The following is a 13,638-nucleotide window of genomic DNA, read 5'->3' as shown; positions in this document are numbered from 1 at the left end:
CTGGAGTCCCAGGGTCGAGTCCCCACACCGGGCTCCCTGCATGCAGCCTGCTTCTCTCTCTGCCTATGTCACTGCCTCTCTCTCTCTCTCTCTCTCTCTCTCTCTCTGTCTCTAATGAATAAATAAATAAAATATTTTTTAAAAAATAAGAGATTAACTTTAAACGTGTTAAGTCAATGGAATTTGGAAATGGTTTGTTATAGAAGCTACTCTACCCAAACTAACACACCCCTTCCTGTGTTTTTCCCCTTAATACTTATATGCTATGTATTTTACTTTATTAGTCTTGTTTATTATCTTTCTTCTTCCATAAACTATAGGCTTTATAACCACGAGGGCAGGGGTTTTTATCTATACTGTTCACTGATGTAGTCCTTGTGCCTAAAAGAATGCCTATAGTAGGTACTCAGTGACTGTTAATGATAGATGGATAGATGGATGAACAAGCAAATGAATGGATACATGAGTGAGTGAGTAGATAGCAAGTTTTCAGTTAAAGCATTTCAGGCCTAAGCAAGTTATGGAACAAATATGGTTTTCTTCTGTCAGCATGGGGTTAAAAAAATACAATACAAAAAATCCATGAGCTATGCCAAGTACATTTGCCCTCTGAACAGAGTAAATTTTCAGCTGTCACAGAAAGATAAAATACCAATTGTTGTTAGAAGAGTGTAAGAATAAATAATAATAAATTGAAAATTCTGTGTCTTCCTTAGTAGGTGTTAGTACATCAATACAGAACTTTTGAATCACTTGTACTACTTTTATTGATGAAACAATAATTTAATAAACCCAACCATCCACCTATCCAAGTGATCCATCCATGCATCAACCCATCCATCCATCCCTTCTATGATATTTATTGATAACCTATTGGTATACTAGAAGATACAGATACAAAGATGAATAAAACATGGACCACCCTCAGTGGTTTCACAATCTAAGGAAGAAGATGAGTTTATTACAGTATTGTCTCCTCCGTAGCATAAATTCTGGTTTTATGCATACAAATGCCTGAAGAAAGAAACAGAGCTTTCAATGAATTCTTAGGCTTCTGTGACAACAACTTATATCCTTCTGTGACAGCTGGAAATGTACATGATGAGTGTCCAATTTGACATATCAAAATACCTCCTTATTTTTAGAGCTGAAAACAAAGACCATTACTTCACCACCATTCCTGCTACTCTTCTATGTGATCTCAGAGACTTAAAACTATCTCTCAGTATTAAAAGTATCTCGTTTGCTGTTTATTCAGTGGTTTTCAAAAATGAAGCATGAGTGATATTTTATTGGCAGCGAACACCCTTTGTTTGTTGCGAGGGAGTGTTGCAACACCACTGAGCTGTCTCCATGCTTAATAGACCATAAAATTGAAATTCTCACCCTGACCTCTAAGAGATGAGATGAGTCAGAAAGTGACTCATTCTCTAATCAGTTGGAAGCACAACCTTTATTGTCATTTACCTTAGATTGGATAAAAGTACAGAGATTTTATTGCTAGACCACTGGAACAATTTCTAGCGAGGACTGATAGAAGGAGGCTACCTATTAAAGTGGGCTGAGCAGTCCTTGACATTTTCTCCAACCACTTCTCATTTTAACAAGTTGGTTGCTATAGGTCCAGTCTTAAATTTAACTCTAGAAATAGAATGAAAGAGACCCTGACAGAACCGGTTAGTTCATTGTGCTATCTTAATGAGAACTACAAAATTCCACATAATTATACAAGTGGAGGCAGTTGCCATCCAACACAAAGACAGTCATCATGATCATTTTTCCTAATCAGCACCCCAGTTGAACTCAGAAAGACAACATGATATGGAACCAGAACGTGAATTACTTCTACGGGAGTGATGACCTGATCTTATATTCGTACCATGTTGTGACATTTCATGCTGTGGTGTATCCTTGTGAGAGTCTTCATCTTTTTAAAGAAGGAGGAAACTGATGTTTTTGTTTTTGATGAATGGGTAATAATTACTGAAGTAGGTGAAAGATAACTGAAATAGATAAAATGTGAGTCTCTGCCAGTAAACTTGAAAGATGATAACGCCAACCGTTGGAAGATACACAGAGCGTGGAAGGGAATGTAGAGTCTTTTGTTGTGAGAAAGAAAAATCAGCCCCTGACATCTGGAAACTGGTCTTATATTTATATGCAGGCTTTGATGCTGTTGGGAGATGAGCTGACACTCACAGTTAGGCCATGGTGTTCATCTGTGGGACATAATCTCAGAGCATCAGCATCCTGCAGGATTACTCTGCAACCATGATGAAGTGAGACAAAAGAATAATACATAGTTTTGTCTAAGCACAGACAAAACCAAGGTGACTGTTGAAGCCACAAAGTATGAAACAGCCCCCTTTCCTGGCTAATATGAATGACCTGTTTCTTTACCAATTACAGCTTCAGCTTTGTTTTTGTTTGCCCTCCTACATAAAATTTAAGACATCGTTGTCCCCACTTCCTGACATCACCTAATCTAGACCAAATCCCTGCTCCCTCAAAGTCTCTTCAAAATTACCTAACAGAAATCCAAATCCTGTATTAAATTCTTTGAAATGCCCTCTTACTGAGATGCCCCATGCTTCTTCATGGCATGCGTTTTCCTTTATTGTGATGAAAAAATCTCAGCTTGCTCAACCATAAGTGGGTTTCTGGTGATCTTTGGATTTATGGGCATTGACAATTGTCACATAGTAATTTCAAAATCACCCCTACTTTATCAAATTTCCATAATCTAGTTGTAAGTGAGAGATTCACATCAGAGTGATCTCACAGTGAATCTCACCCAGAGAATTTTGGAGTGCCTTGACATGCTACATGATGTTGGCTGTGAGTTTTGCATATACGGCCTTTATTATATTGAGATATGTTCCCTCTAGACCTACTTGGTAGAGGGTTTTTATCATGAATGGGTATTGTACATTGTTAAGTGCCTTTTCTGCACTATTCTGATCTATTGAAATGATCATGTGGTTTTTATCCTTTATCTTATTGATGTGATGTATCACATTGATTGTTTTGTGAATATTGAACCGCCTTTGAATCCTAGGAATAAATCTACCTGATTGTGGCATATGATTTTTTAAATATATTGTTGGATTCAGTTTGCTAATATTTTGTTGAGGATTTTTGCATTTATATTCATGAGAGTTATTGGCTTATAGTTCTCTCTTTTTTCTTGTGGTATCTTTATCTGGTTTTGGTATCAGGGTGTTACTGGCCTCATAAAATGAATTTGGAAGCTTTCCTTCCTTTTGTGTTTTTTTTGAATAGTTTGAGGAGAATGGGTATTAACTCTTCTTTAAATGTTTGGTAAAATTTGACTGTGAAGCTGTCTGGTCCTGGGCTTTGGTTTGTTGGAAGTTTTTTTGATCGCTGATTCTCTTCTATTGAGGGTGATTGTTCTGTTCAGATTTTCTATTTCTTCCTGCTTCAGTTTTGGTAGGTTAATGTATTTCTAGGAATTTATCCATTTCTTCTAGGTTGTTCAGTTAGTTGGCATATAGGTTTTCATAATAATCTGTTACAGTTGTATTTCTGTGGTGTTGGTTGTTACTTTTCTTCCATTAGTGATTTTATTTGGGTCCTCCTTTTTTTTTAATGAATCTTGTTAGAGGTTTATCAGTTTTGCTGATCTTTTCAAAGAACTAGCTTCTGGTTTCATTGATCTGTTCTATTGTTTTTTTAGTTTCTATATCATTTATTTCTGCTCTAATCTTTATTATTTCCTTCCTTTTTCTGGGTTTGGGTTTTGTTTGTTCTTCCTATGACATTCTTGTACATATGGCCTGGCAAATATGTACAGAAGTTTCCCTAAGGTGGGGTTTTTAAAATTATGGGTCATGACCCATCGATGGGTTATGACCAGCACTAAAACCAAAATAGAATAGAACTCATAGGTATATGTGCATGTGTAAATATTATAATAGATATATATATAATATATGTGTGTGTGAATGTGTATATTTGTATTCGTTTTCTGGGTTATGATCTAAAATATATTTTTTACTGTGACCTATGCCAGAAATGTTTGAGAAGACTTCTCTAGGGAGTGCACCTAAGAATGAACTTGCAGGACAAATGGTATGAGCATTTTCAGCTTTACAAGTTAATGTTAAATTGTTTATCATAGTGGCTGTAGCAGTTTAAACTCCACCGGCATTATATAAAAGTTTTGGGGTTTTTTTGTTGTTGGTTTGCTTTTGTTTTTTGTTTTTTTTTACTTTACAATCTTACCAACACTTGGATTCATGAAAATTTTAAATTTTGCCAAACTGGGTGGTAAAAGTGGGTAACGCACTATGATTTTAATTTGAACTTTACTGATTACTAATGAGGTTGAGCATCTTTTCATAGGCTTATTAGTCTTTTTTGGTTCCTTTTTTGTGAAATGACTATGTCCATTGCCCAATTTTCTGTTAGACTATTCATCTTTACCAATTTGATTGCTTTTTTAATGACCTTCTTCACTTCCGGAAGTGCTTTTATTTTAAAGTCTATTTTGTCTGCTATTAATACAATTACATCAAGTTTTTTTTAATTAATATTACGTGGTATATATCATTCTACCCTTGACTTTCAATCTTTCTGTGTCTGTATGCCTACAAACATATATATATTTTATATATATACTTACATACATATATATGCTATTTTAAATTATATGTATTTAAATACTTGCTATACACATATGCTATATACATAATAAATACATGTCTGGTATATACATATACATGCTATATGTATATGCTGTATATAATTTTTGAGGTTTAATCTGATATTTTTTCTTAAACTATACTTTGGCTACTTATACTAATTACTAAAATATGTACATTATTTGCTTTTATGTAATATCCATATATTTTATTGGCTTTTATTTATATTTTCTACAGATTGATTGAAGTATATTTTTCTCATTCCATTTTATATTTTCTAATACTACAGATATATATGACTTTTTATTTTCAGTGGTTATCCTATAAATCACAACATTCATATTTAACTTTATGAATCAATAGTTTTACTTTTCTTCTCATTAATAAAAGGAACTTGATATTCTGTAACTTCATATATCTTCTTCCTGGATTATTTATACTTTTTGTTCTGTTTTAGCCATATCTTTTTGTTTGCTTTTGGGGTTTTGTTGTTGTTGAGTTGTTTAGCCATATCTGATTTTAAAAAAGATTTTGTTTATTTATTCGTGAGAGACACAGAGAGAGAGAGGCAGAGATATAGGCAGAGGGAGAAGCGGGCTCCCTGTGGGGAGGTTGATGCAGGACTCGATCCCAGGACCCTGAGATCATGGCCTGAGCCAAAGGCAGACACTCAACCACTGAGCCACCCAGGTGGTCTAGACATATATTATTTTTTTATTCAATAATTAGATACTATAATTTTTGTTTAGACATCAGTGTTTGCTTAGATCTATCCACATATTTTACTAATTTCATTTATCATCATTTCTTTTTAAAATTGAGATCTCTTTTACCTCTTCTTCAAGTACAATCTTTAGAAGTTCTTCTAGTGAAACTCTGTTGACAATAAATCATTTCAGTGCTGAAAATTTTTTTTATGTCATCCTCATTCCTGAGCAGTATTTTTTTTTTTTTGTACATACAATTTTAGGTTGAAAGTTATTTTCTCTCAGAGCTTTGAAGATATCATTGACTGGATGGATTCCAGATTTCATTATTACTATTCATTCATTCATTATTACTATTGAAATCATTCTAATTGTCATTCCTTTGTATGTAATTTGGGGAGATTTACCCTTTCTACCAACTTGTAAGATGTTCTCTTTTAACAGAGGGTTCTGCAGTTTTACCCTAATGTGTCTAGGGATTTCTTTTTCAGTTTTTGTGTTTGGAAAGGAAGAGAGGAATATAGACCATCATCTCTGTAAGGCCGGGGTCCTTGTTTGTATTATTGACATCTTTACTCTTAGCCTTAGCAGAAGGCCTAACATGTAGTAGGAATGCAATAAATATTTTACGTGTAATGAGTAAATTTGTAAATTCTTTTTTAAAAAATTTATTTATTTATTTATTCATGAGAGACAGAGAGAGAGAGAGGCAGAGACACAGGCAGAGGGAGAAGCAGGCTCCATGCAGGGAGCCCAATGTGGGACTTGATCCGGGGTCTCCAGGATCACGCCCTCGGTGGAAGGCGGTGCTAAACCGCTCAGGCACCCAGGCTGCCCACGTAAATAATTCTGATTAGTTTCCTTATGAATAATAAGAAATTCCTGTCTTATCTCAGCATATCTAATAAAAATGGCTTATCTCTGATCTCTCCAGCAGCTAATAGCAGATAACTAGGAAATGAATGTTATATTCTTTTTTTTTTTTTCCCTTGGGGTAAGATTACCTATTTTCCCTCTACAGATCTAAGGGGAATTTGACTTTCCATTTAAATAAGCTTCCATCTGAAAGTTAGAAATGCCAAGAGTTAGACCTTAAAAACATATTAGGGCCTAGAAAACTCTGGATACTAAATAATCATTAATGAAAAATAATGAGGGTAACTGACTTCATTTCAAACTCATTCTTCAGAGTATGAGCTAGAGGAAATACTGAATATATTCCAAGCCTTGTATTTTTCAAATATTAGATTTATATGACAGAGAAGGATACAAATGTCACAGTGGGTATCGTGTTTATTTTCTTTTTTTTTTCATGTTTATTTTCTTATTTATTTATTTATTTATTTATTTATTTATTTATTTATTTAATTTATTTTTTATTGGTGTTCAATTTACTAACATACAGAATAACCCCCCAGTGCCCGTCACCCATTCACTCCCACCCCCCGCCCTCCTCCCTTCTACCACCCCTAGTTCGTTTCCCAGAGTTAGCAGTCTTTACGTTCTGTCTCCCTTTCTGATATTTCCCACACATTTCTTCTCCCTTCCCTTCTATTCCCTTTCACTATTATTTATATTCCCCAAATGAATGAGAACATATAATGTTTGTCCTTCTCCGACTGACTTACTTCACTCAGCATAATACCCTCCAGTTCCATCCACGTTGAAGCAAATGGTGGGTATTTGTCATTTCTAATAGCTGAGTAATATTCCATTGTATACATAAACCACATCTTCTTTATCCATTCATCTTTCGTTGGACACCGAGGCTCCTTCCACAGTTTGGCTATCGTGGCCATTGCTGCTATAAACATCGGGATGCAGGTGTCCCAGCGTTTCATTGCATTTGTATCTTTGGGGTTCATGTTTATTTTCTTTACTCTTTTGCCCTCTCCTTAATTCCTATCACTCTGCATGCAGTGTGCATGTGTGGAGGTGTGCCTGCACACATGTGCACAATCATAGCCCATCAGATGGAATGCTCTGTATCATTCCTTCACTTCTATCAGTTTTCATCCTTACTTAAAGTTTTGTCATTGCTGACAGCTGCGAATTTTTTTTCTGGCAGTTTAGCCACATGTAAAGGGTATGAGCTTTCAGTATAAATCCTGTTTCTGTCCTAATACCTGTATGCCTTTGGCAAGTTATTTAACCTTCATGAGCTTTGGCTTCCCCCTCTGAAAGAGAATAATGATAATAATAACTACTTCATAGCTTAGAGTGAGGATTAGAGATATATATTAAGTGCCTAGCACATTCCTTGTTATGTAGTATACACTCACTAGGTATTAGTTTGCCATTCTTCCAGCAAGACTCCCATCTACCCCCAGGTCCAGAGAACCTGGCAAAGGCATGATACCAAGAGATTGTTCTTATGTTGTAGAGCTCTGAAAGGAAGACTCCAGTGCACATCTGAGTTGAGCAAATACAAGGATTATACTTACTGTTTTTATAAGGATAGCAGGAAGTAATGACTAACAATACTGGGAAGATCTTATTTGTGTTAGGTGTTGGCAGCAGCTCTAGACATATATGGTAAAGAGGATATGGAAAACCATTTCCTGGGTCATGTAGACTGGTGCTGTCCCATTTTCCCCTGCCCCATGTAAAACTACTGTTGATGTGCTACCCACCTCCCCCATATTCCAAGAACGTTAAAAAAAAAAAAACCCAGAAGTGAGATGTAGGTATGCCACTATTGGGTTGTTTTCAATTGCTGATCTGTATTATTTCCCTTGTTCTTTCTTTTTATGTAAACTCTTTCCTACTGCCGAGGTTGGCAAATTTTTCAAAACAAAAATTCCAGAGAGTAAATATTGTAGGCTTTGAAAGCCATGTGGTCTCTGCTAAAGATACTCAACTTTGCAACTTTACTATAACATAGAAAAGCAGCCAGAGACAATACATAAGCAAATGAGTATGGTTGTATTCCAATTAAACTTTAATTATGGACACTGAATTTTGAATATAATTTTCATATGTCCCAAAATACTCTTCTTTTGACTTTTTCCAACCAATAAAAAATATAAAAACTATTTCTAGCTCCTAGACCATACAAAACATGTAATGAGGGGATGAATTTTGCCCACACAGTATTGTTTGCCGACCTCTGCCCTATTGGTCTTATGAGTTTTCTGTATTTATTTTCTCACAACCTGTGCAAGTCATTTCCTGAGTTGAATATTAGAACAAATATATTTCTATGTTTAATTATTGTTTTACTTTTCTATTGCTCTCATAACAAATTTGGCAGCTTAAAACAGTGCAAATATATTATCTCCCTGTTCTGTAGCTCAGAAATATGGGATGGCTTGGTTTCTCTACTCAAGGTTCACAAGACTGAAATCAAAGTATTGGCTGGCTGAGCTCCTGTTGGAAGGCTTTGGAAAGATTTGGCTTCCAAGCTCACTTTGGTAGGCAGAATCTGATTCCTTATGGCTGTAGGAATGAGAGTTCTGTTTTCTTGTTTGCTGTTAGCTAAGAGCCAGCCTTAGCTCCAAGAATCCTCTCTCTCTGGACCTTGCATGTTGATGTCTACGTCTCAGAGCCATCTTAGTGCATCAGATCTTTCTCACATTTGGAATCTTACTTCTGGTTTGGTAGCATTGCAGCATCACAGGTCTGACTTCCTCCTCCTCTTCCTGTTTTTTAAGGGCTCTGTGATTACTTTGGGTGTCCACCTAGATCATCTAAGACAATCTCCCTATTTTAAGGTCAGCTGATTAGCAACTTTAATTCCATTAGCAGAATTCAATCATGGCAGTACCAAGCATTTGGCTGACTGACGAACAAAGGTACAGGGACCATGAAGGGACATCTTGAGAATTCAGAATAACACAATTACCATCTCTATTTCCAACAGAAGTAATGATATATAAGTCTATGGAGTGCTTGAGATGTATCCAGAAATAATTTAACCTATTCAAGCATTTTATTTTGATAGATTAGATCTTCTTAGATTTGATATATTCTGCAAATATATAGTATATAGTTTGTAGCTAATGCAGTAGGCCTTGCTTCTCAACAGACTAGCCACTTGAGAGTAAATCTGAGATGTATATGCTCTAGTTTTTCCTTTTGGTAATTTTCTCCAAGGGTAACAATTTCACTTTTTTTTCCAATAGTGAAACTGTGTTTCATATATAATTTAATTTTGTCTTTTATATTTAGAAGCAGCATTTCAGAGTAATTGCTGGTGGGGAACATATTGACATATTTTTCTGGGGTGGTTTTTTTTTTAATTTAGGATCCAATTATTAATTTCTAAATCCACTTAGTTACTGAGTCACATGTATATGATTCTTTTTTTTTGACATTAGCTGAAAGAGAACTTTTTATTTTATGTACATAAAACTCAACAGCATCTAATCAGCCCAGTTTGGTGGCCAGTTCTTTAGTCTTTGCCTTTTCCAGCTTGGTGATGTGAGCCACCGACTTTGGACTCAGGATGTTGCCTCCCCAGTGGTGGCATATCTCATCATATCTGTCATTGTCATTGGCCCTGATGGCTTCTACCAGCTTTGTCAGAGCTCCTGAGTTAACCTGTGTGAAGGTGACAGTGGTACAGGTCTTCCTATGGACCAGACACCTCAGCCTGATCTTTCTCCTTAATAATGCAGTAGGGCACCCCCATTTTATGACACAAGGAAGACAGCCAGCTCAATGGGATCCACATCATGTGCAATCACTACCACCTGACCCTTCTTGTTTTTCACCAAGGTGGTGAGAGTGTTAACCCCAGCTCAAAAGACAGACAGCCTCTTAGTGGGGACATCTCCTTTACCCATAGCTTTCTTCTCAGCCTGGGCCAATAATCTCTGTTTTTTCTCTTGCTTTGTCTCTGGTCTGTACTTGTGGGCCAGCTTAAGCAGTTGAGTAGCTACTTGGCAGTCCAAGGCCTGGGTGAACTGGTTAATCATGGGAGGCACTTTTAAATGTTTATAGAGAATAGCCCTTTGCTGCTGTAGCTGGATGTAGCAGGGCCATTTGACAAATCGGGTAAGGTCTCTTTTGGGCTGGACGCCCTGTCCCATGCCAAAATTCTTGGGCCTTTAATTGAACAGGGGATTGACCACCTTCTTGGCCTCCTGCTTCTTCATGACAGCAAGAGCCAGGGCCACCTTCTTCCCCTTTGCCTTCTTTCCTTTTGACATCTTGGGTTGCTGGAGGAGAGAGACATTTATGATTCTTAGGGCTAGAAATCTCTAGTTGACTCTCAGCTGCTTTTCTTCAGCCACCATGTCTGACTTATCACTAATCTTGCTGATACTCAGTGGCCCAAGAATCTATATCTTTCTTTTCACTCCTTGCTCCCACCACTGATAAACATCTTAATCATTTCCTATTAAATCTATTGCAATAACTTCCTAATTGGCCTGCCTCTAGTTTCTCCTTTGTCCATATGATGCTCCGGAGATTATATGATCCAACCTGAGCTTTAGAAAAATTGAGAGTTCATTCCAACTTCTTAGCATGGTATTCAAAGATTTCCACTGTATGACACAATCCTACTTTCCAATCTCTTTCCTATTACAATCCTCTCTAGAAGTGTTTAGACGGGAGTAGTTGAACATTTTTGTACCAACACATCTATAAGCCATGTTCAGAGAAGGGTAAATAGGCCTGTACAACTGGGATATAGAGTTTGTGTAATCATTGCAGGCAGGGCTTTTAAAAATGAGCATGGTTGTTCAAAGATCCTTTTCCACCTTCAACATCCAGTTGATTACGAGATCCAGGCAGACCCTTCTGCTACCTACATTTTTAATTTATCTCCTCATTTCTGTCAGTCTTGCCATTGTTCCAGCATGGGTCTTGTCATCTCTCTCCTGGACTACTGCCATGGCCAACCTGTCTCTTTGATCCATTTGTTCTTCACCCTAAGCCAGTCATCATATTACATCAAGGTATCATTCTAAAACAGAGTCTAATTGTGGCCCCCTTGTAACTTAGAACCTTCACTCATTCCCTGTTGTCTCCACTGAAGAGTATTTGCCGACTAATGCAGTGGTTAAGAACTTGAGCCCTAGACCAGAGTGCTTGGGATGGGATCCTGGCTCTATTACTTATCAGCTATGTGATATAAAACATGTCATTTTATTGCTCTAAGTGACAATTTCCTCATCTATAAAAAGAGGATAATGATGTTTATAAAGGATTGTTATGTGGATAAAAATATATGAAGTATGAAGAGCAATTAGCAAGTAACTGATGTATAGTATATATTTAAGTAATAGGAGCCATTATAATCACCATAAAATACTCTAGGCATTGAGATAGACTCTGTAAATGACTGGCTATTTTTTACTCAATTAGGGATTTTTGACAGTTAATTATTTGGCTAAATAACTGGATGTCAATGCTCTCCCCTTTTTCTTGAGTAGACAGCTAAGGATTGTAACTGGTGAATGGTTCTTTGAAGAAAAGGCAAAGCGTTTCAAGCAAGTCAATGTTCTGGGCACTGATGTAGTCCGACAGTCCATCTTAAGAAGAAGTACAGGTAATTAAAGCAATTATTTGGTTTCAAAACTGTTTTAATCTTCATTTTGGTGGCCTACATAATTTTCCTGTATATGTTGCAGATAAACATAGTTGAATTTTCTGAATCCCTTAGATCATTTCAAAGCTCAGTAGCATGAAATCTAAATCTGCAATTTATACAAATGAAGAGGAAGTCAGTAGAAAATAAAATCCACAGTGCTTTTTCCATATATCTGACACACTGAGATTTTCAAAAGAGGCATTTATCTTCATCACAGATAGTTGTTTTCCTGAGTGCACTTCCAGTATTTTACCAAACATTTAAGAAAGTAATATGAAACAGATGAATTAGATGATTCACATTGTGAAAGCAATCCTTGATTTTTCAACATGATGTATTTCAGTAAAATTGCTTTTAAATGTTGTTTCTTTTACTAATCGAGTGGTTCGTTCTCAACCAAGAGGTGATGTGTATCATGCCCTTCTCCCTCAAGCCAGGGGAGCATTTAGAAATGTAAGGGAGCATTTCTGGGTGTTGCAATGACTGTGGAATGAACAGCATTTAGTGAGCAGGAGCCAGGATGCTAAATGGCCCGAAATGCTCAGGACCCTTTCACTTAATGAAGAATTATACTGTCACCAAATGCAGCTAACTCAACCTTGGGAATGTATTCTCTGCATTCAAACTACAGTTTAGTTGGTTAAATGTTGATTGAAATTTGTGTTTAGGAGCATATTTCTCACGTATGGTGTAGTAAAGGTGGAGCAGGTATCTTCTGGCCTGTTTTAAGTTGTCTTCTCTGCCATGTCGGGAGACAAATAGGAATACTAGCAAGGAAGGGCTTTCCCACATGGGTAAGATCAGGTCTGATGCTCCTGGGGGACAGAATGAGTAGAGTTAGAATTAAGAAGTTAGTTCTGGTTGCTTTCCCCATTTAAGTCTCAGTACTTTTCAGAACATAGACTCCCTCAAGTCATGAAGTATATACACAGCTGCTCACCCTCAGGAAATCTAGTTTATGTGCTCAGAAATCAGGTATTGTTTCTATAATCCTGTCTCTTGGGATTTTGAGTTCTCATGAACCCAGGCTTCTCTGCCCTAAAAATATCTGTAGAGGGATGATGTACCCTTCCTCCATTGTAGTCATCCCTAGAAAGCTTATCTCAGCAAACCTCCCACAGATGAGTCCTGATCTTCATCTTCATTTAACTCCGCAACACTCAGCAGATTAGAAATAACTGTGTGACTAGGAGACGGGATGGGAATGTCATTGCCAATTACTATAGACTTCTTTGTCCTGTGCTAACGTAGGAAAGTGAATGAAGAATAGAAAATTGCTCTAATTTCTGGCCATTTTGCATGTAAATTTGTCTTCTGATTGTTTTTAATGAGGAACTGAAGAAAAACAAGGTCAAGAGCAACCCCGCCAGGACCCAGAAAAGGCAGACACTTCACCTTCTGCAGGACAAAAGGCCGGTCATGATGGACCCAGGAGAAAGGGGTAAGACACATCTTTTCCAAGGGAATAGTTGATCTGTATTCCAGAATCCTGTGAAATAAAGACTTCTTAGTTTTTCTTTCTTTTTTTTTTTTTTTAAAAAAGACTTTATTCATGAGAGAGAGAGAGAAAACACAAACAGGAAGGGCAGAGGGAGAAGGAGAAGCAGACTCCCCACTGAGCAGGGAGCCTGATGCGGGGCTCAGTCCCAGGACCCCAGGATCATGACCTGAGCCGAAGCAGATGCTTAACTGACTGAGTCACCCAGGCACCCCAAGACTCCTTAGT

At 37.0% G+C, this 13,638-nt stretch overlaps 1 protein-coding gene and 1 pseudogene across 6 annotated transcripts in view; one reads left to right on the top strand and one right to left on the bottom strand.

Moving 5' to 3' along the window:
* The window catches only part of SYTL5 (synaptotagmin like 5), a 241,191-nt gene that overhangs the window by 168,220 nt on the left and 59,333 nt on the right, over positions 1-13,638 (top strand). For all 6 annotated transcript variants that reach the window (XM_072815151.1, XM_072815150.1, XM_072815152.1 and 3 more), the window contains 2 exons: positions 11,755-11,870; positions 13,245-13,353. In XM_072815151.1, the coding sequence (XP_072671252.1) occupies positions 11,755-11,870; positions 13,245-13,353 (225 nt within the window). The remainder of the gene's footprint in view (positions 1-11,754; positions 11,871-13,244; positions 13,354-13,638) is intronic.
* Positions 9,740-10,524, bottom strand: LOC140627161 (large ribosomal subunit protein eL8 pseudogene; annotated as a pseudogene).

Source organism: Canis lupus, chromosome X (genome assembly GCF_048164855.1).
Source record: "Canis lupus baileyi chromosome X, mCanLup2.hap1, whole genome shotgun sequence".
NCBI lineage: Eukaryota > Metazoa > Chordata > Mammalia > Carnivora > Canidae > Canis > Canis lupus.
The sequence above is the reverse complement of the archived record's forward strand: the minus strand, read 5'-3'. Positions and strand labels throughout refer to the sequence as shown.